The sequence below is a fragment of the Amblyomma maculatum genome, chromosome 1, assembly GCF_055883805.1.
Source record: "Amblyomma maculatum isolate TAMU_Amacu chromosome 1, ASM5588380v1, whole genome shotgun sequence".
Taxonomy (NCBI): Eukaryota; Metazoa; Arthropoda; class Arachnida; order Ixodida; family Ixodidae; genus Amblyomma; species Amblyomma maculatum.
In genome coordinates, this window is record NC_139344.1 from 267,794,228 (window position 1) to 267,814,610 (window position 20,383).

A 20,383-nucleotide genomic window follows, 5' to 3' on the forward strand; every position below is an offset into this window, starting at 1 on the left:
ATGATCGTGTTTGTTTTTATTCAAAGTTTATTCCTGGCTTTAAATAATTCTAACAGATAGAGTTCATAACTAATTAAATACATTTCAAGTGTTTTACAGTTATACGAAGTGCATGTATTCATTTTGGTCACTAGATGGCTCCGCGGCTCCGTCTGATTTATTTTATTATTTATTTTTGTGAAATTTTGCAGTTCACCCAAGGCGGGTTCACCTTGCAGTTTTGCGGCAGCGCGATCATCGGTGATATTCGACGAAATGATCAGTTTTCGTGCAATCTTGAAGAACTGTAGCAAGCTGTGCGCCCTTGTACGTTCAGAAACGGCTCTAAACTATGTTTTTCACTAAACATCTAATGCATTACGGTCGTTGAGGGTCGTTACTCTAAGCTTTCCCGATTTGTACATAGCGGCAATGGGACATACTTGCTTGTCGCTGGTATTAAACGTCGCGGCAGAAACCAAAAAAAAAAAAAAAAGAAAAAAAAAATCCGTTGTTTTCTTAGAACTTCTCATTTGTATCAGCTCACGGTACGGTCTGTGTTTTGTGGTCGTAATTTTTGTCTTCCAACATGGTAAAGCTGTTGGAGCAGTCCATTTTCTTCTGCTTTCATTTTGTGTGCGTGTCGTTTCTATTGTATAGCATTATCAGGTTGATAATCTGTATAAGAGGGCATGTTTACAAACAGTATATGTAGTTTGTTGCGGTGTTTGATGACTCCGTTTTGAGATGCTGTAAACGCTGCACCCCATTCGCAGAGCGGGCACACGCCTCGGAGATGTCTAGCGGTCACTGCCGGTCAACTGCAAGCTGTGGTGAGTGCGAACTGTCTGCGTCCGTAGAAATCCGTTTTTTTATTTTTTATTTTCGGTTGCCGTTTTTTGCATGATTGCTGGGGGGCACAAAGCCCTGAAATACTTCTTGACCTTGTTGTTACCTTGGTATTTCTGTCAAGAACTTGGCGTCTTCGTTTTCTATGTGTTGTACCGGTCTTCACCAAGGTTGGGATGAGCTGATTCACTGAATGAACCTGGTGCCGAATTAAGCAACGATCACATCACAAAGACTGTCACAAACCTGCCAGTCAGCTTCTGCTCATTTTGGTTGACAAGTCCGCTGGTCAGAATCAACCATTAGCAGCGGGGCTAGACGATCGATTTGTGACAGATTTGTGACAGTTTTTGTGATGCGGTCATTGCATAATTCGGCCTCTGGTTAATAACTAAACGTGGTGGCAGGCATGCTCGCACACTAGCATGTGTGTGGTGTCTTACTGTATTCCACTCCTGCGCGCATAAGGAGAGTCTACCACTAGAGGCAGAAATTAAGGGATTAGGGATTCAGTGAATGAAGAGCTGTATTGGGAGTGGCACCATCAACACTGTTGTCATACCCTCAATGCAGAGCTTAGGTTTCCCCCAATTTTTTATATGAAAGGGATCAGGGGATTTTGTAAACAGGCTTTTACTTTACAGTGAGAGCCCTGGCTCTGCTGTGTATGATAGTGTGCATTGCATAGTTGAGCCTCAAAGCATTATAATTGGTTATGATGCTATTGGCCTTTTAATGTATGTGCTACATGAGAGCGAAGCACTGAGGAAAGCACAGCATTACACCTGTATTTTATGCATGTGCCACTGTCGTAACGCTGGCACTAAGTCGACCTGGCCTTCACTTGGTAGCGTGCAGAGACTCCGGGTTGATGAAGGATTGAATCTTCGAAATTGGTAAAATATATACAAGCAGGTTTAATGGCACTTTGAGAAAACTTATTTGCATGAAAAAAAAGGGTATATCAGCAAAATGGCAAGCGTTAAGAGTTCATAGCGAGAAGCGTCTGGATGAGTTGTTTACCCAGGGCTCAGAGCGTCATTTCGTGCTCTGCAGCGTCCTTAAATCCCCCTATGTCCAGCCCCTCTCTGAAGATGCTGACCAATCAGTTCCAGGGCACACCCCTCAGATATCGGCAACCAATCGAACACATCACTGCACTGATGGTCTGATGCACTGACTGGTCCAGTATTGTTTCGTTGAACGTGGTCACTTGTTGTCGGGTAGAGCTTGGGAACGGCGAGGAGGTAAATTTCTATTCTTCTGCAAAGATCCGATATGGTGGTTCCGGCAAGTGGATTTCCTTCTCAGAAACCCAAGTGTATGTGCGCGCCACGAATACTGCTCCCAGCATTGTCCCTTTCCGGCAATTGCAACTCTTTCCTGCATTCACGGGAAATCCTCTAATGGCCGTAAACCTCATGCTCCTTTCTTTCTTCTCCTGTAAGTCAGCGGACGTGTCACTCCGATCATCTCCTTTGGACAATAGGCATTCCTCACTTGACAATAGCGCCTCTCGACAGGAAGGGTGAACAGTTGAACAAAAGCACTTCTGGCTATTTCTCACAGGGCGATGTTTCTTTGTATTTTTCTTGACGTTCCCTTGACAGGGCCAACTTGGCAGTTGTAGGGTCACGACAAAGCAAAGCATGCTCACACACAAACATTCATGTGAACACGCTCACTTAGAGCCCTTGCACCAACAGCACATATCAATACCATGCCCACGGGCGCACAATAGTGCGCGCAAGCGCGGACCATGTACAATCACAACAGCCTCCTCCCCCGCCAGAAGAGTCACGGAGGGCAGCAGTCGCAGCTGCTGCATGAAGAGACGACTTAATGGCCTGCACATGAACGCTTGAAGCTCGCTGTCGCTTGTTGCGTTATCTTGATTGTCGTAGGCCAAATTGCATGAGCTGTCTCTGAAACTCAACCACATGTCTAAGCAAACACTCGGCTCCCATCTGAAGAGACCAGGTCAAAAGAAAACTGCCATCATTGTCCAAGAAAAGCCCACACTCAAGACGTTCAGGACCCACGTATGCCTGGAAAACCAATGGACATGGAAATGGACATGGAAAAGTCCTAATGGGGAGACTAAAAATGAAATTGACTTCATAATGTGTTCAACCCCCGCCATTGTGCAAGATGTAGAGATAATTGGGAAAGTGTGATGCAGTGACCACAGGATGGTGAGGTCCCAAAATAGCCTACATCTGAAGAAGGAACGCAACAGATTAGTAAGAAAGAAACTTATCAACGAATTAGCGGTGAGGGGGAGGGCAGAAGAATTCAGGATCTCGCTACAGATTAGGTATTCAGCTCTAACCGAGGATGGCGACATTACCCTAGAAGCAAGGAACAATAATTTCAGAGATATCATTACTGAGTGCGCAGTAGAAGTAGGCGGTAGGATGGTTAGAGAGGATACCGGTAAGCTGTCTAAGGAGACGAAAGATTTGAAGAAATGCCAGAGTATGAAAGCTTCCAATCCAACAGACCGGATCGAATTGGCCGAGATATCAAAGCTAATCAATAAGCGCAAGGTGGCCGATATAAGGAAGTATAACATGGCGAAAATTGAGCATACTGTAAAGAACAGGGGTATCCTTAAAGCGGTAAAGAAGAAATTGGGCATAGGCAAAAACCAGATGTATGCGATAAGGGACAAGGCGGGCAACGTCATCATGAATATGGATAAGATAGTCAAAGTAGCCGAGGAGTTCTATACAAATCTCTACAGTAGCCAAAGTAGTCAGGACCGTAATGAGATTGGCGGTAGGGAAAAACAGTCAGACGTTCCACCAGTGACGAAGGACGAGGTCAAGAAAGCATTAGAAACTATGAAAAGGGGGAAATCAGCTGGAGAGGATCAGATAACTACAGATTTGCTGAAGGACAAGGGGGATATCGTGTTAGAAAAACTGGCCACCCTGTATACGCAGTGCCTGGTGTCATCTACGGTACCGGAACCATGGAAGAATGCAAACATTATCCTCATTCATAAGAAAGGGGACTCTAAGGACCTTAAAAATTATAGACCAATCAGCTTACTGTCTGTTACGTATAAGGTATTTACTAAGGTAATCGCTAATAGAATCAGGACAACCTTAGACTTCAATCAAGCAAATGATCAAGCAGGGTTTCAGAAACGGTACTCTACTATCGATCATATCCATACCATCAATCAGGTGATAGAAAAATGCTCAGAATATAACCCCTTATACATAGCATTCATTGATTACGAAAAAGCATTTGACTCAGTTGAAACATCGGCGGTGATGCAGGCATTGCGAAATCAGGGGGTAGACGAGCCGTACGTGAAAGTGCTGGAATATATATATATAGTGGCTGCGCAGCAACCATAGTTCTGCATAAAGAAAGTAACAAAATTCCTATAAGGAAAGGTGTTAGGCAAGGAGACACAATCTCCCCAGTACTATTCACAGCTTGCTTAGAGGAAGTATTCAGAGACTTGGAATGGGAGCAGTTAGGGATAAGGGTAGATGGAGAATACCTCAGTAATCTGCGATTTGCTGATGACATTGCCTTGCTAAGCAACTCGGGGGATAAACTGCAAATAATGATTGATGACCTAGACAGGAAAAGTAGAAAGATAGGCTTGAAAATCAATATGCAGAAGACTAAGGTAATGTTCAACAGCCTCGGGAAGGAACAGCAGTTTACATTAGGTAGCGAAGTACTGGAAGTAGTAGGCGATTATGTCTACTTAGGACAGGGCTATGGAACGAGGGCTACTTAGAGGGCTATGGAATGAAAAATGGTAGGGGTAACATTAAGAGATAGGAAGCGTGCAGAGTGGGTCAGAGAAATAACTCAAGTTACCGACCACCTAGTGGAAATTAAGAGGAAGAAATGGACATGGGCAGGACATGTAGTGCGAAGAGAGGATAACCGATGGTCGCTTAGGGTAACAAACTGGATTCCAAGGGAAGGAAAGCGTAGCAGGGGGCGGCAGAAAGTTAGGTGGGCGGATGAGATTAAGAAGTTCGCAGGGGTCAAGTGGATGCAGCTAGCACAGAACCGGGTTAAGGGGAGAAATATGGGAGAGGCCTTCGCCCTGCAGTGGGTATAGTCAGGCTGCTGCTGATGGTGATGATTAAGGATGATCAGGCAAACGTGTGCAAGTGACCATAGGAGGATAATATTTTTTTAGTGAGTCGCCACAGAAAAAAAGCAAATTCTTTTTGGTTCGACCAACAAAATATGTGCTCACAGTGAATGCCCCTCATGCAGTGATTGCTCAGTGTGCCTCTGAATTGTGCTGCCCCATTCATGAAGCAGAGACCTTGAAGTTTGCCTCAAATGGCACGGTTGCATTCAGTCTCGAGCAACTCTTTTATATGGGGCTGGAAAAGGGTACATATGTGAGTAACGAGCCGCACCTCGAGCTGCAACGAGCCACATACTCAAACCATGGTTGGGCCATCCTTGCTATATAGGATATACTCATTGTGACATTTTTTGGCCAGTCATTTGTAATTATAATGAGATGATATTTTCTACATAGTAATAAAACTGAGAAATTTGAAAGTTTTTCAATGCCTGCTACTAAAACTACTGGGAGAAAAGAAGGTTAATGAAGCACAATACATAAAGAAAAAAAAAAAATAAACTACCACTTATGGATTTGTAGTGGTTCTTGGACACTTAGCTTATTTTCTCAAATTAGTGCATTAAATTCTGACTTGCATCATTGCAGATAATCAGGGGGTTGACAGCATTCTAGTGATGGCGAGCATAACTGATTCTGAAGTTCCTCATTGGAGCTACCTGGCTAGGCAAAGAATTGACTCATTCACGCATTGCACATCTAGAAGTAATACATCAAGTTGCATATGGTGCACACAGTTACAAACACAAGCTCCTAATTTCTGGGGGCTTTCTTTTGAATGCCAAAGAGAAAACTATTTGAAAGTTAGAAAAACGTAGAGAACTGGTGCTGATAGGTCAAAAGTAGATATTTGAATGGATTTGTCTTCACAGAGTATATCAGCTACCTTTAATAATTAGGTGTAGGTAAGTAGGCTATTTTGTTTGATAGTGATTATATGCTTGCAGCAGTATATACAGTATTGGTCAAAACTCTTCAGGCTGCTGTTTATGCAGCAGGAACTTGTGAGCTGTGCTGTCGCGGCACTGTTACTGTGCTGGTGCATGATGCTGCTCACATGGTGCAAAGATGAGGGAAACGGGCCCATTTTCTCACGTGTCACTTGAAAATAGTGCCCTTGAAACTAGAGGGGTTCAACTCTGCCGAACTGAATGTGTAGCGATAGCTCTGTTGATATGAGACACAGTGCTGGTTTCCATGTTTATTTTATTGATTTCTTTCATGCTGTGATGATTACGAACGCACCCTTGCGTTTGAAACTGCCGCCGTTTCTGTGTTTATCAGTAAAATTGTAAATGATCTAGAGGAAAGGAAAGGCGCAGGCAGTATTTATCACACTTCTGGGTTGGACACCTACCCTCGCCGTAAGGAAAGGGAGGAAGGAGGGAGTGAAAGAAGAGAGAAAGAGCTGTCATAGTGGGTGACTCCGGAATAATTTCAACCACCTGGGTATCTTTAACTTGCTCTCATCATCAGCGCCCGCGTTCGAACCAGACCGCTGCGGCAGCGTTTCAATGGAGAAACGCGAAGGCGTCCGTGTGCTGTGCAATGTCGATGCATGTTAAAGATCCCCAGGTGGTCAAAAATTATTCTGTGGGCTTCCACGCATCACCTCTTTCTTTTCTTACTCTGTCGCCTTCTTCCCTTCCCTTACGGCGTTGGTTAGGTGTGACCTTGGCGCAAGGAAAGGTTGGAGCTAACACCTTAAAATGTAGCGTAGCGTTCGTGCCGACAGACGCGACCGCTTTGTGCGAGTAACTGCATTGGCCAGGTTGAAGCTGCCCTGTGCTGGAGCGATTGTTGCGCATCTATGAAGCTTAAGCAGCACGCTGCAGCGCAGGAATGTACAAATAGTCGCGTTTCTTTCTTACTATTTCTTTATTCTGTTCTGCAGCTTGCCTACTTTGATATCATTCATGTGAATTGTGTCAGTATGAGTGCATCGAAGAAAAGATGAACAAAGTGCTTGACAGGTGGCAGCCACATTGACCAGATCAGTAAATTGCTTTCGTCTGAAAAGTTTTATATGATGTACAGACGCGTACAAAAACGGAGCACGCTTTTTCATTCAAATTGCAACCACGCCTTATATTGGAATGGAAATAAGTTAGGAGCAAGTAGCGCGCTCTTTTTACTTTTGTCCACACCGATACTTCTCGGCCGCTGCCGCTCGCGCAGTTTTCGATATGGGCAAGCCAGTCACATGGTATTGGCGAAGGTTTATACATATAATGAGATCTTGTGTCCTTGAACTCTTCAGTTTAGGCGGGTGTTTCACAACAACAATAATCAACTAATCAGTACACGTATTACTATTTCTACTGCTGCGGCCAAGAATCCGGGATCAAATTTCGATCACGGCGGCCGGTTTTTGGTGGAGGCGAAAAGCAAGTCCCCCGTGTGCTGTGCGATGTCAGTGCACGTTAAAGAACCCCCGGTAGACGAAATTTCCGGAGCCCTTCACTACGGCGTTTCTCATAGGCTGAGTGGCATTGGGACGTCCTACCCCGTGAACCGAACCAAACATATTTAATATTACACGTGCATACTTGCATATCCCGATGCGCGGTATGGCCGTGATGACGACAACGGGAGGTCGCTTGGCAGTATGAATGAAAGAAAAGGCAGAAGCTCTGCATGACTGGCATGCCATTACAAAAAGTGTGGCGGATGTCAAGTCGTTTTTTAAAAAGCACGGAATCATGGGATTTGTTGGGACAACAAAGCGTCGCCATGGGGCCGCATCGCGCTTATCGGGAATTATGGCTAGTCGGCCATGTGTAGTTGAAAATTTGTTATTTCGTGCAACCGTTCTGTTTTGCGGGGAGCCCTTAGTCACGGTCCGTCACGGTCAGCCTTGAATGTACAGAGTTTGTCCGGAAAGTAATGAAGCCTCTATCCGTAGACGAAAAAAAAAGTTATTCAAGATATCGTTACAGAAGTTTAGAATCCTTTGGTATCTACACATATTTGCCAGCTTCTGCCACGCACTGTACGCATCCTGGAAGGCATCGACAGGAACCTCGTCATGGCAGTTAGGATCGTTTGGATGTTGCCAAAACGGACTCCTTTCAGGGCGCTCTTGATTCTCGAGAACAGGAAAAAGTCTGCCGGAGCCAGGTCAGGATTATAGAGAGGGGTGATCGGCGTCGCCAAGTTGCGCCTGGCCAGGAACTCCCGTACGCGCGGAGAAGTGTGGCTGGAGTAATGGTTGTGGTGCAACTGGCATGTATCGGCGACCTTCTTTCGCGCTCGGAGGACCTTTTTTCTCAATCTGTCGAACACATCCACGTAGTAGACAGCGTTGACTGTATGTCATTGAGGGTACGAATTCTTTGTGAACAACACCCTGGGTGTAAAAAAAAATGTGTGAACTTAGCGGGCGACACTAGAAGGGAGGCGCGCAGAATGTTAGCCGCATAACTTCAAAATTCTGATTAACAGATTAACACGACACAAGACTGGCACTGGCACTGCACGTGTTCCTGGGGTTTAAAGAGAGAGCCGCGAGCTCCGTGCCGTCCGAGTAACCCGGGAGTGCACGCAATGCGATCCGCGTTTTGTGAGCTGGCCTCTAGGAAAAGTGAGCTCCCCTGCAGGGGTACATCCGGCCGAGTTTCGCTTACGGTGCGCGAAGCCTTTTGCGCGCTAGCAAATGCGGGACAAACAGAGCAGTTGCTCGGCGGTTTCAGTGCATCGTAGTCACTGCACAATCCGTCAGTGACGCTCCTTTGCTGAAGAGCGTGGAGGGGTTCCTTCTTCTCGGGCAAACAGAACTCGAGGTGTCGCAATCGCACGCATTACGTAGGCGTGCTGTCCATTAATGGCGAGCGATGAGCGACGAGGAACTCAACCTAGCTCGCAAAGTTGCATCGACGCCTTCGTGACAGCGCTATTTTCACATCAGTCGTTTCATTCAGTGCAGTAGCGTGCTTAATAAATAATACATAACCGTTTATTCCATCAAATACATATGAAATAACTACGTGAACCTAAAGCTATAGGCACAAATAAGGAATATTAAAACATTTTAATGCATTAGAGTCACATGTACGCGTCGGTTGCCCATGCATACGTCAACCAACCATTCGAGTGTCTCTGACCGAATTCGCACGGGGTTCGCTATATGTGAAAACACTGCGAAAATCGCACTGCGGCGTCACCGACTGCACCGAACATCTTCCCTGCAGTCGCAGCATGTGAAATGGCCCTAACTCCTTCAACGAGCTTTAAACTTGAGAATATGACGAAGCAGAATTCCCGTAGGCTTGCTGAATCATTTGGTTGGTGTCGGCAAGATGTACAGAAGTTGATCGCGTACCGTTCGCGTGTGGATGCCATGACACGTCGTGACACAGCACTATCAGGAAGCACACAGGAACAGCAATCCTGGCGCTCCTAGAGCTTGGAGCAGACTGCATAAGCAGTCATGAAAAGCTGAAGGTCCCCCCCCCCCCCCCCTCCTTTTTTTTTTTTTTTTTATTCTTAACCGAAGCAATCCGAGCGCGGTAGGACCGATAGCAGCGCCCGAAATAAAAAAAGTAATTACATTACTTTCCGGACACACCCTGTAGTTAGTTCACTTAGTGTGCCTTCTTTATTCAGGCCTGCGACTGTTTTGTCCGCGCAAATCTCTTTTGGCATGTTTCAGGTCCTATCAGCGATGCGAGCCTGTTAAAAATAACGCGCAAGTCAGAATACTTTTTCATGCCGGTGAAGAACCACGAAGAAGGCGTGGGCACGACGAATATTCATCGTGTCCCTGTTGTGTGTGGAAAGTACTTGTGCGTAACGCCAAGTGATGCCCAGCTCATTTCTTGGCGTGTCCGACCGGCACACCCAGGCGCACAGTAGTCGTGCATAACAATTAATGCTGCGTTCATAGGACCGAATTACACAACGACCACGTCTCAAAAGCTGTCACAAACCTGTCAGTCAGCCCCCCCCCCCCCCCCCTCTTTTCCCTAGGTCCGCCAACGAAAATCGACCAACAGGAGCGGGGCTAATTGATCGCTTTGTGACAGTTTTTGTGGAGTGATCGTTGCATAATTAGGCCCTTGATCGATGTAAAGTTTTTCGCGTCTGTCAGCCAACATCGTCTGCTCTTCGTTGGCCTTCGCGGCGCATGCACAAAACGCAGCGCGCTGTTTAGCACACAAAGTGCAATTTTAGCACAGCATCTCTATCAGGAAAACGACTTACTCGTTATTTTATTGCTCCTAAATCTACGGCCTTGACGGAGTACCAGCATTGACTCTGAAAATGCCGGTCTGCTCCCAAAATTTTGAGCCTTTTCCTTCGCAGCGGTCCATTCGAGCGCTGTAGACAAGCTTGCTCACCTCTGTACCTACAGACTTGAGCAATCTTGTTTCGGAGCGCACGAGTGGTCCTGTGCAGAGCAGACTATTGGATTTCACTGTCTCGCACATACTGTATGCTTACAACGGTTGCTTGCTCGATTCAAATGATGGCCACGCGTAAATGTTATAGTTTTTACACTGCCTGAATTGAAATCGAAGCAAACTACAGGCGAAAGTGAAACCATCGTGAACCATTTTAGCCTTTAGCGTCATGATTTCGTAAAGCCTCGCTTACCTGTAACAATTCAAAGTTAAACCCGGGGCGTGCTCGTGTTTTTCTCACTTTCCTGACAGGCAACAACGCTGGCTATGTCAACATCGCTAAAAACTTGCACCCCGGAGATGGGCGACAATCGTGTGCGATTTCGCTCGCACGTTGAACGTTTGCAGACACATGCCAATGGTCTACGTTTTTTCATCGGCTCTTTGTTTTACATCGCCGAATACGAAGCGTTAAGACAAATTTGGATGCGCTCCTTCAATGAGGCAGAGCAATTCAATCGTGCAGTCGAGAAAACGTTATATTGCGTGGTTCGTGAAAATTGTCAATGGGCTACTCCGGAACGACGGAATTTCGGCGATTCGTCGCGGAGCTTGTTTCGGACACATGTGGGTCCTAAAAAGGGTGCGCTAATTGCTATGCTGCTGACTGCAACATCATTGATCGGAATTCGCCGGGGACCAACAAAATGCGGAAGCGTTTACTTGAAACTTGCTCGACCATCGTCAGAAGTTAGGTTTTGTTATATTCTGTGCGGTTATTTTCTTGAAAGATGTTTTTTTCCTGATTTATTCATACAGCTGTAAAAGGCTGCCTTCTTTACATGTGCTTTTTAGAGTGGAGCATGTCAGTATGGCACCCTGTTTGTTTCCTTTGCCGCGTTAGCCGCGTGCCGTTTGTCATCTGCATGTGGCAGACGGCGGCGCCGCGGCTTCGCTCTTATCTTTGCTCACTCAGTACTCACCCATTACTTCTCTTACGTCGTACACGGGGCTGGATTAAACAAACGTAACGTCTTTAGTCAAGTTTTCACCTCGAAAGAAACTTGTCAGTACACTGATCGGCCGAAACCCCGTTGTGTTTACAAACACGGGAGGCTGACGCGCGGACGCCGGAAGAAGGCGCGGTGTGTTGACGGCGCCGTCGCCTGCAACAGTGCGCAATTTGATTTTTTTCGCTTGTCCTGCCGTTTGAGAACTGCTTTCAATGTAGAGTATTCTAAACTGTCTAGTTTCCACGATTGTACTCCAGGAGAAGCTTTTGCGATTCGGAGAAAAACATATGCCCGTCTTCACTACATGCACTTATCGTGCCGCTTTAAAAAAGCAGCTTCGAAATGTTGCATACTTTTTCGCAGTGTTCTTCAAAACGCACGCCAACTAACGAAGGTACACAGCGAAGCGAGAAAAAAAAAAATGTTCGGAAAGTTATGTTTTCGCATGTTGCAATGGGTCGCGGTCCCGTGCAGTTCCGGCAACCGGGGGTGGCACCCGCGCTCGTGTGTGTGTCTGTGGGGGCTTACATGAGACCGACAAAGTCGGGTCGGGTGGGCCTGTCGGGCTCATGTATACGCTAGGGGGTCGAGCTATATATATATATATATATATATATATATATATAAAAAAACGCTACAAAAAAAAAGCTATGAAAAATAGACCACCTTTGGGTCGGTCCCGACTGCAGAGGGTGGGTTACTACTACTACTGAGAACTTTGGGGTATTCTTGGGGAGGGGACACCGGACGCGGGTTATGCCAACACCCTCTTGGTTATGCCGGCCTGGGTCGCGGCGGCACTCTTGGCGTCCAGGGGAAAGGGAGATGGGATGTGTGTGTGTGTGGGGGGGGGGGGGGGGGGGTGGCTCGATCGACTCTACCAGCTATCTACGCGTCGGGCCGGCGCCTCCTCTCTTGCCTCCTTGCTGATCGGGGACGGGACCGTGAGCTGTTCGTCTGAGCATTCCTCCTCTTCCTCATCTCCCACCTGCTCCTGGTTCACTTGCTGGACGCACGGTATAGCATGTGTGTGTGTGCGCGCGTGTGTGTGTGTGTGTGTGTGTGTGTGTGTGTGTGTGTGTGTGTGTGTGTGTGTGTGTGTGTGTGTGTGTGTGTGTGTGTGTGTGTGTGTGTGTGTGTGTGTGTGTGTGTGTGTGTGTGTGTGTGTGTGTGTGTGTGTGTGTGTGTGTGTGTGTTGAACGTGTTGCCGCAGTCTGTTTAGGCTTTTCACACGAAAGGGCGACAGCACAGGTGCACTATGCAGTAATAAAAAAGCTTTAAAAAGTTTTATTTACATATATTACGTATGAACGCCACCCCATATCACAATATGAGTTTGAAATGAGGTTAAGTAAGGTCTCTATACTGACTGAAGATTGAGATGAGACCTCAACCTCAGCTAGTGAGGTTGAGTGAGGTACATAATTATGGCGTGAGAGAGGCGCGCTGCTCAGTCAAAAGGCGCCGATTAGTGCGTTCGCAATTTTTTGCTTTCGTTCTTTTTCTTCCGATTGTTTGGCGGGGTGGTCAGGGACTTTGGGTCGTGAGTCAGCTTCTTCGCAGTGCGCTGCAGGGATTGTGTGTTCGAATTTCTCATTCTAATGAAAATGTATAAGAGAGAAAACGTGCGTTTTGTACACAAACGCGCTCCCACACACATGCAGTTTTGTAGTGTCAGTAAAGAAATAACTATCAAGAATGAGAGCATTCGTTTGGAAATAAGCTATGAAATTATGCCAGATGTTGCTTAGGTTATATGGACGGACAATTTTTCGTCACTATAATTGTTTCACATAAGAGGCATAACTTAAGGTACAAGAGCAGCCTATTGAGTCCTGTGCGCATGCACAGAAGCAGTTAAATCTTTAGCGCTCGCTCCGCTGCCGCACTGGCCAGACCAGCCCATACCTCACTGCAATGAAGAAAAAAAAAAAGATAGCAAGCGCGGCGCATACTGCTGTGTGCTTTACCGAGGCATGGCTGGGCTCGAGCAGTGGCAGCGCGTTGGCCGAGGGCAACTCCGAGCCATCACTCGTTTGAAACCGCGCTGCCTGCGTTGACTTGCACACCCCCTCCTTTCATCCTTTCCACACTGCTAGGACAAAATAAAGAAAGAATGCGTGTTGCTGTGTGCTTTGCTCACAGGATGCTTAAACGCCCCCTCCTCCAACCCCCCACTCCACCCCACCGCACCCCACAATTAAACGAGCGCGGAGAGTAGCTTGAAGCCCGCACTCGTTTGACTGCCAAGCACCTCCTTTCATCCTTCCCGTGCATTGGACTTGAGAGACATCTTGCAGCCCCCCTCTTACTCCCTCCTAGTGGAATGAAAAAGAAATAGAAAATAAAAAAACACCGACAGGGCACACATGAATCACATAAACACTACGTCACTTTTGTGTCACGTGATTGTGGCACAATGGCACAGTTCCTAAAATAATGGTAGCCTGAAGAGTTTTAGGATAGCATGAGGATACCATAATGGCGGCCTGAGGAGTTTTGACCTAGAGTTCACTCTTTGATATGATGGCCTCAGGGGTACCACATCATTTGTAGCTTTTGTAGTGATGTGTACCACGTGTTCATGTGCATCTCCATTTGTTCAGGTGAATGCAGTTTTTTGTCTCGCCTGATAGGGTTCAATGAATCACAGCCTTATGAACGGCAGTTGCAAAGGGCTCAACGAGAAGCGCGCTCCTTTGTAAAATTCCTGTTAAATGTTTTTCATCTGCATTTATTTCAATGCATAATGGCAGTGTCCAGGCATAAATTAATTCATAGCTCACAGTAGTTAAAGAATGAAACAAATTATGGGGTGTGAGCCTTATCAGTTTTGCTGCTTTCCATTTCTAGGTGTATTATAAATGTGGCATCTGTTGACTTCTTTCATATTTGTTGCCTGTGACTGAGATGAGTTTGGGGCTTTACATTGGCGTAGTGAGGGTCACCTCTTGTGTATTACAGTTCAAGGTGTTCAGAAGAAATTCCAGCACCTAGTTTGAGTTTGTGTGTGACTTCTACAGGTTATGAGTGTACTGGCCTGTAAGCTGATGTGACCATAGTACTTTGAGGTGAAAGATCAGTGCAGATATTGCAAGTGAAATTCACTGTCAGTGCCATTTGTTAAAGTAGTAATCTGACTTTAAGGTAATAGACGTGTGGTCCTACGTATGTGCCAGAAGTTTGGACTTCTGTATCGTATTGCCTCATATGTTGTGCTTTATGTTGTATATTGAGTTAGTGTCAGGTATTTTGTACTTCCTCTCCTGCTAAAATCTTTGCTTAGCGCACATATCTGGGTGCATTTTTATGTGGTAGCATAAGGGCCCCATGTCGCAGAAAAGCTGGTGTCGGCGTTGTTGTTCTCCATTGTGCTAGCACGAAAGTCAGCGCCTGCATGCTGCGCCTACAGCAAAACCCACGATCATAGTATGCTGCCGCACTACACATAGCGCACAAGCAGTATGCCAGCATATACCAGTATGCGGTGCCCCCAGGAGAACCCGTGATCATACTACGCTGCTACAGTACACACATGGTGCACAAGCAGTATAAAAGGTGTGCTGGCGTATGCTTTGCTATATGAGTGTATGCTAATGAACAGCTGTCGTTAGAATGAGCAGGTGGTGCTAAAGGTACTATCACGTCTACTCTTGAGTGAAGCTTGAGTGTCCTCCTAATTTTCGCTTCACTCTTGGCATCTATCTCTCAGCAAGAGCCAGTTTCCCGCCCTCAAGCCAAGATCAAATGTACTCTCATTCCTGGTGATGGTGTTGGGCCTGAGCTTGCGGATGCTGTCAAAAAGGTCTTTGAAGCTATCAGTATTCCTATCGAGTTTGAAGAGATCTTCTTGAGGTAAGTATAGGAGTGGAAACTGCAAGAAGGGGAGCTCACGTTTTTAATTTTTACTTCCAGTGAGATTCACCACACAATTAGTGCACCCCTTGAAACAGTGATAGAGTCTGTGCAGAAAAATGGCATTGCGCTGAAAGGAATTTTGTCTTCACCAAACATTTCCCATACGGGAGAACTGCAGACATTGAACATGAAAATCAGGTAAATTTTCCATATTTTCCTACTGCAAAGATGACTTTGTCTCTAGGTTGATTGATTACCCTAGTTAATGTATTTTGTGTTATTGTTGCATTTCAGGAACCAGCTTGACCTTTTTGCCAATGTTGTCCATGTGCGCAGTCTCCCTGGAATTAAAACTCGGCACAATAATCTTGACTTTTTTGTAATCCGGGAGCAGACAGAAGGTGAATACAGTGCCCTTGAACATGAGGCAAGCAGATATAACTTTATTGGTGCCTGTCTTATGTTGAACAGAATTTACTGTTTACATTGTTCTGTATGTCATCTTTTCCAGAGTGTACATGGTGTGATTGAGTGTCTCAAGATTGTGACCGAGACTAAATCTCGCAAGATCGCCAAGTTTGCTTTTGACTATGCTACCAAGCATGGCCGCAAGAAGGTCACAGTGGTGCACAAGGCTAACATAATGAAACTTGGAGATGGCCTGTTTTTACGCTGCTGCCAAGAGATTTCAGAGCTTTACCCACAGATTGAGTTTGAGTCCATGATTATTGACAATACTTGCATGCAGGTGACTATAGTTTTTCACTCCCATGCCTTCGAAAATATTTTCTTCTTTCTGCTCTCTATTCTTTAATTTTACCTCTCTTATTTTCATTTTGTCATTATAACTGCCCTCATGTAGCAATTTGTATTGTACTGTTACTTTGAAAAGAAGCTCCTGCAGCCCTACTGCTCTACTTTCTAGGAGGCAAGCAGTCATGCCAATATGAAATTCCATTGTAGCTAACTGGGTTCTTGCTCCTTACTACTAAGATGCCATTACTTGTGATGCTTGCAGAACCTTGCTTGATTATCACAGTTCTTGACATTTTATTCTAGATAGGAAGCCTTTGCTCATCAAAGGGAATGTGCATAAACATTGATAGGAATACTATTCGTTGTTTAAACTTGACGCAGTGAGTATTCTTACTAAGCAGTGGCAAAATTTTGTCTCTCTGTTTACATTTTCTCTTTCTTAGCTATTTCAGAACAAAAACTGTTTCATACTAGCCTATTTCTCTTATAAGCATGTGCTGTCAAAGGGAGCCTGCAGTACAGCTTGTTTACCTTTTTTCAGTTGGTGGCAAATCCCCATCGGTTCGACGTGATGGTAATGCCGAATTTGTATGGTAACATCATTGACAACTTGGCTGCTGGTCTTGTTGGTGGAGCAGGTGTGGTGCCGGGGGCCAGCTACAGTCAAGACTGTGTGATTTATGAGCCTGTAAGTTCACTTTCCTGCTTTTTTCTACTCTGTATGACATGCTGTCACGAAAAAAATTGTTCATCTCACGCTTTGTGTTAAACTTTGAGCAGTGTAATGTAAAAGTTGCTGGCGTTGGAGAATTGGAGAAGCAGCGTCACAAGTTGGTTTTACCAAGTATCATTCCTTTCCATGCATTGCTTGTTTGCTCTTTTCTTTTTTTTTCACCTGTGCAACTTGGTTGCTAGGCATATTGTTTTTGACAAAACAGGTATGCATGCACACATTGCCCAAACTGCACAGGGCAGGTGTTGCCACTGTAATTAGGTTCATTTTTATTCAGTAGTGTTAAAGGCCGCATTCTCCAGGAAATCCAGAGTCAGCATTGTTGGCTTTGTGAGTGAAAAATCATAGGCATGGCTCTGGCAGGTGGCAGCTAGCAGATGATGTGGCTGTGGTCTGGCCGATCGTCGGGCTGTGTGGTGTCACGAGACCACATTGTGTGGCCAAGTTGGCAGGCAGTGCCAAGTCAGGTTTTACCTTTGAAATGGAAGGATGAGATCTGAATCCAGCCTTCCCAGGATCCTTGGATCCCGAGTTACATATACTGCCCCTAGGACACACAAGCTTGTTTTCACGGCTTGTTTAAAGCAGGGATTTATGTCTGTCGGGTAGTCTTTCACATATTGCGGTATCTTACGACTGTATGCTAATAAGTATGTGTGAGGTAATAGATGCACAAATTAAAAGCACTTAGCAAAGTGCATGTATGCAAATGGGGACCTGCAAGAGGTGCCAGCAGACAGAAGACATTAATGCTCAGGGTGTGTAACAACCAGGAATAGTGAGGGAAATTTTACGCACCGGAAAAATTCAGTGAAATGTCAGGGAAACCGTCAAAAATTTTGCCAAATCAGGGAAAATCGCATGATATATTCTGCAGTGCATTTTCATTCCAAGCTGGCGCAGAGCAAGTATGTTATTCTTGCAGATTTTTTTTGCTGTCTCAACACCGCTTGGCCGCCGTGGCCGCCGCGGCGCAAAGCGAGGCGCAATATATTAGTTTGACGCCAGCGCACGTCTGAGCAAAGTAAAAGACCCTATATACATGTGAAGTGGGTAGTCAATAAAATATGCGGAAGCGCTGTGTGATAATAGTATGCAACAAAACGCAGAAATAACCGCGCCAGCAGCAGCCAGCGCGAAAGCGATTGGCGAGCTGTGCTGCTATAGTGAACTAAAGTGCTGCCAAACGCGCGCGTGCAGCCATATTGGATTGGATTGGCCCGGCTGTTGCGGAATGGGCGGGTTGTATGCTCTGAGGTTGATATCAGCGCGCTTTTAATTTTCAGTAAACGTTTGGTGTTCTTAACGACCATTAACACTAATGACAGCCTCTTCACTATTGTAAATTGCAAGATTTGAATATGATCAGCTTTTTGCTGTGAATTATTTGTCTATGCTCATTATCATCAGCAGCTACATTTTTTAGCTTCTTCACTCGTCACGGAATTTGAACTGAAATAATAGGGAAAACCTGGAAAAATAGGAATTTTTAAAATGGTGGTTTGCTATACACCCTGATGCTGTTGTCTTGCCCTTAAATTAATAATTTAAATGTCTGCTCTGTTTTTTCTTTAACAGTGCAGTCATTTTGATACTAGTTATTTATTACAGAGACATTTAATTAGTACTTGTGTGCCATTGATTTATTTGTTTCCACGTGCTAGCATCACTGCAGATTTTCATTCGTTCGTTTAGTAGCTATACCTTACACTTATAGTTCATGCTTTTGCATAATATCGCTTACATCTACGTGTAAATATGGGGTGCCTAAATTAACCAGCCAAATTAGGAGTTTTTTTTGCATACTTCAATGAATGTGGCATTTCGCTCCAATGCATGGTTGACCTTTAGAGAAGTTAGGAACAGAAATAATAAGCAAATGTGTGAATGGTCTTGCTAGTGTTATGGAGACCATCCGATATCACGGCTCTGATGCATTGGAGTATATGCGACTGGCTTAGCATAGCATCCTTCTGCTAGTGGTGGGTTGCGTGGTGCAGGTGACTGCTTGGGCTCTCTTTTCCACACCGGGTACAAGGAGAAGTCTGGTAAATTCTGCTTCACCGTTTTCTCTTTTGTACAGGGAGCACGGCATACTTTTGGGGAGGCCACAGGCAAGAATATTGCAAACCCAACAGCAATGTTCCTCTGTGCAGCACAGATGCTGCGGCATGTAAACCTTCACTACTATGCTACCCTTGTGAAGGATGCAGTGGAAAAAGTCATCAAGAGTGGCAAGGTAGGCATCACCATGTGAAAAATCGCGCCAGTGATTAAATTACTGCAGAAATGCTGATATTGCATATTGCTGAGCACTAATATTGCACTTGAATTCTCATTGAACATTGACATCTTAATTTTTCTCTACTTCTAGGTCCGTACTCGGGATCTTGGTGGCTATGCCAGCACAACTGACTTCACTGCAGCAGTCATCCAGAATCTCCCACACTAGAGGCATGCACGTTGCTATTGCAGCTATCATTTGTGAGGCCTAATTTCCAGTGCATTGCTCTTTGTACTGTATAGGTACAAAAGTGGACACAGGCTGCTGAAAAATTCTTTTAATTTAGCTGTAAACCAGAACATTGCTCTTAGGTGCAGTCAGTTATACATTGTTGAAAAACACCATGAGGAGATTTTCTTGCACTCTGCAGCTCATTTTAGATGCTGTATGGAAATTATGACAATACATTTTAAATGTTTGCTCCTGAGCATTTGGCAGTCAAGTAGAGGGAAACAACTTTAGTGCTTTCTGTTAGTAAAGCTGTGTTGTTAGCCTAGTCCTATCTCATTATGTCTCCAGGCCTCACTTGTGCTTAGCACATGAGCGCAGGTCTTTAGTATAGTGACCAGGCTGGTCTGCCTTTTGGAGAAATGATGGAAGCGCATTTGCAAGTTAGAGGCCTAGTCTGAATGTACAACACAAGAAACATGAGCACTGCAGTGTTCCATTGTTACTTTTGACTGCAGTCCGTGCAAAATAAACCTTTCTTGGCTTGTATAATATTCCATCAGCCACCATGTTGTGCAGTTCCTGGGCTTCTGGGATGCAGGGAGCGATTGACTTGTGCAGACTCCAGCATTGTCCTACTTCCTTTTAATTGTCTTGCACATCCATTCTAGTCCATCCTGAAACATAATAAATATCAAGTTAGGCAATGTACCTGGGGGGTCTCTTGATGTGTTGTCTTAATGTCGTCTTTCTTTAATCTTGTTTGTACTCTACTGTATCGTGTGAGCAGTGTAACAGCGGACTAAATAATCTAGCGGAAAAAGACATTATGGCTTTTGCTGGCAACACTGCTACTTCTCAGAATGCATACACTAAGAACGTTCACAAGTTCAAAATTTTTTAAGCTGACATGGCAATAAAATGATCAGCAACAAGCATCAAGTTCTGAGCGTGGATAGCCGAGCCAGTTGGTTCTGGGTAGCATTATAAAAAATCATTCCTGCATGCAAAAAACAAAGAGGGAGGACACCACAGATGGTGGTCTGGCATCCATGTTGTCCTTCCTCTTTGTCCTTGTGACTTTGTGCACTAAAATGTTTCATACTGCAGTCAAGTTCTCTCAGGTCTGTTTTCTTAATTGTTGCATGCTAGATACAAGCTAAAGCCTGTGGTTAGACTAGATCTGCATTTCTCTTTCTTACATTTCTTTGAGATGAAGTTTTGAGTTTTAGAATAAATTGGTTCTAAATTGGTTTGAAGTAA

The 20,383-nt window shown here is 45.1% G+C and overlaps 1 protein-coding gene across 1 annotated transcript; it reads left to right on the forward strand.

Annotated features, from left to right (window-relative positions):
• The first annotated feature begins 177 nt into the window (after window positions 1-177).
• Window positions 178-19,831, forward strand: LOC146206488 (isocitrate dehydrogenase [NAD] subunit beta, mitochondrial-like). Its single transcript, XM_084591208.1, has 9 exons — window positions 178-306; window positions 756-812; window positions 15,034-15,176; window positions 15,237-15,377; window positions 15,474-15,606; window positions 15,691-15,927; window positions 16,477-16,623; window positions 18,752-18,907; window positions 19,043-19,831. The coding sequence occupies exons 1-9, from the start codon at window positions 256-258 to the stop codon at window positions 19,118-19,120; spliced, it is 1,143 nt and encodes a 380-aa protein (XP_084447334.1). The 5' UTR covers window positions 178-255; the 3' UTR covers window positions 19,121-19,831.
• Window positions 19,832-20,383: the final 552 nt, after the last annotated feature.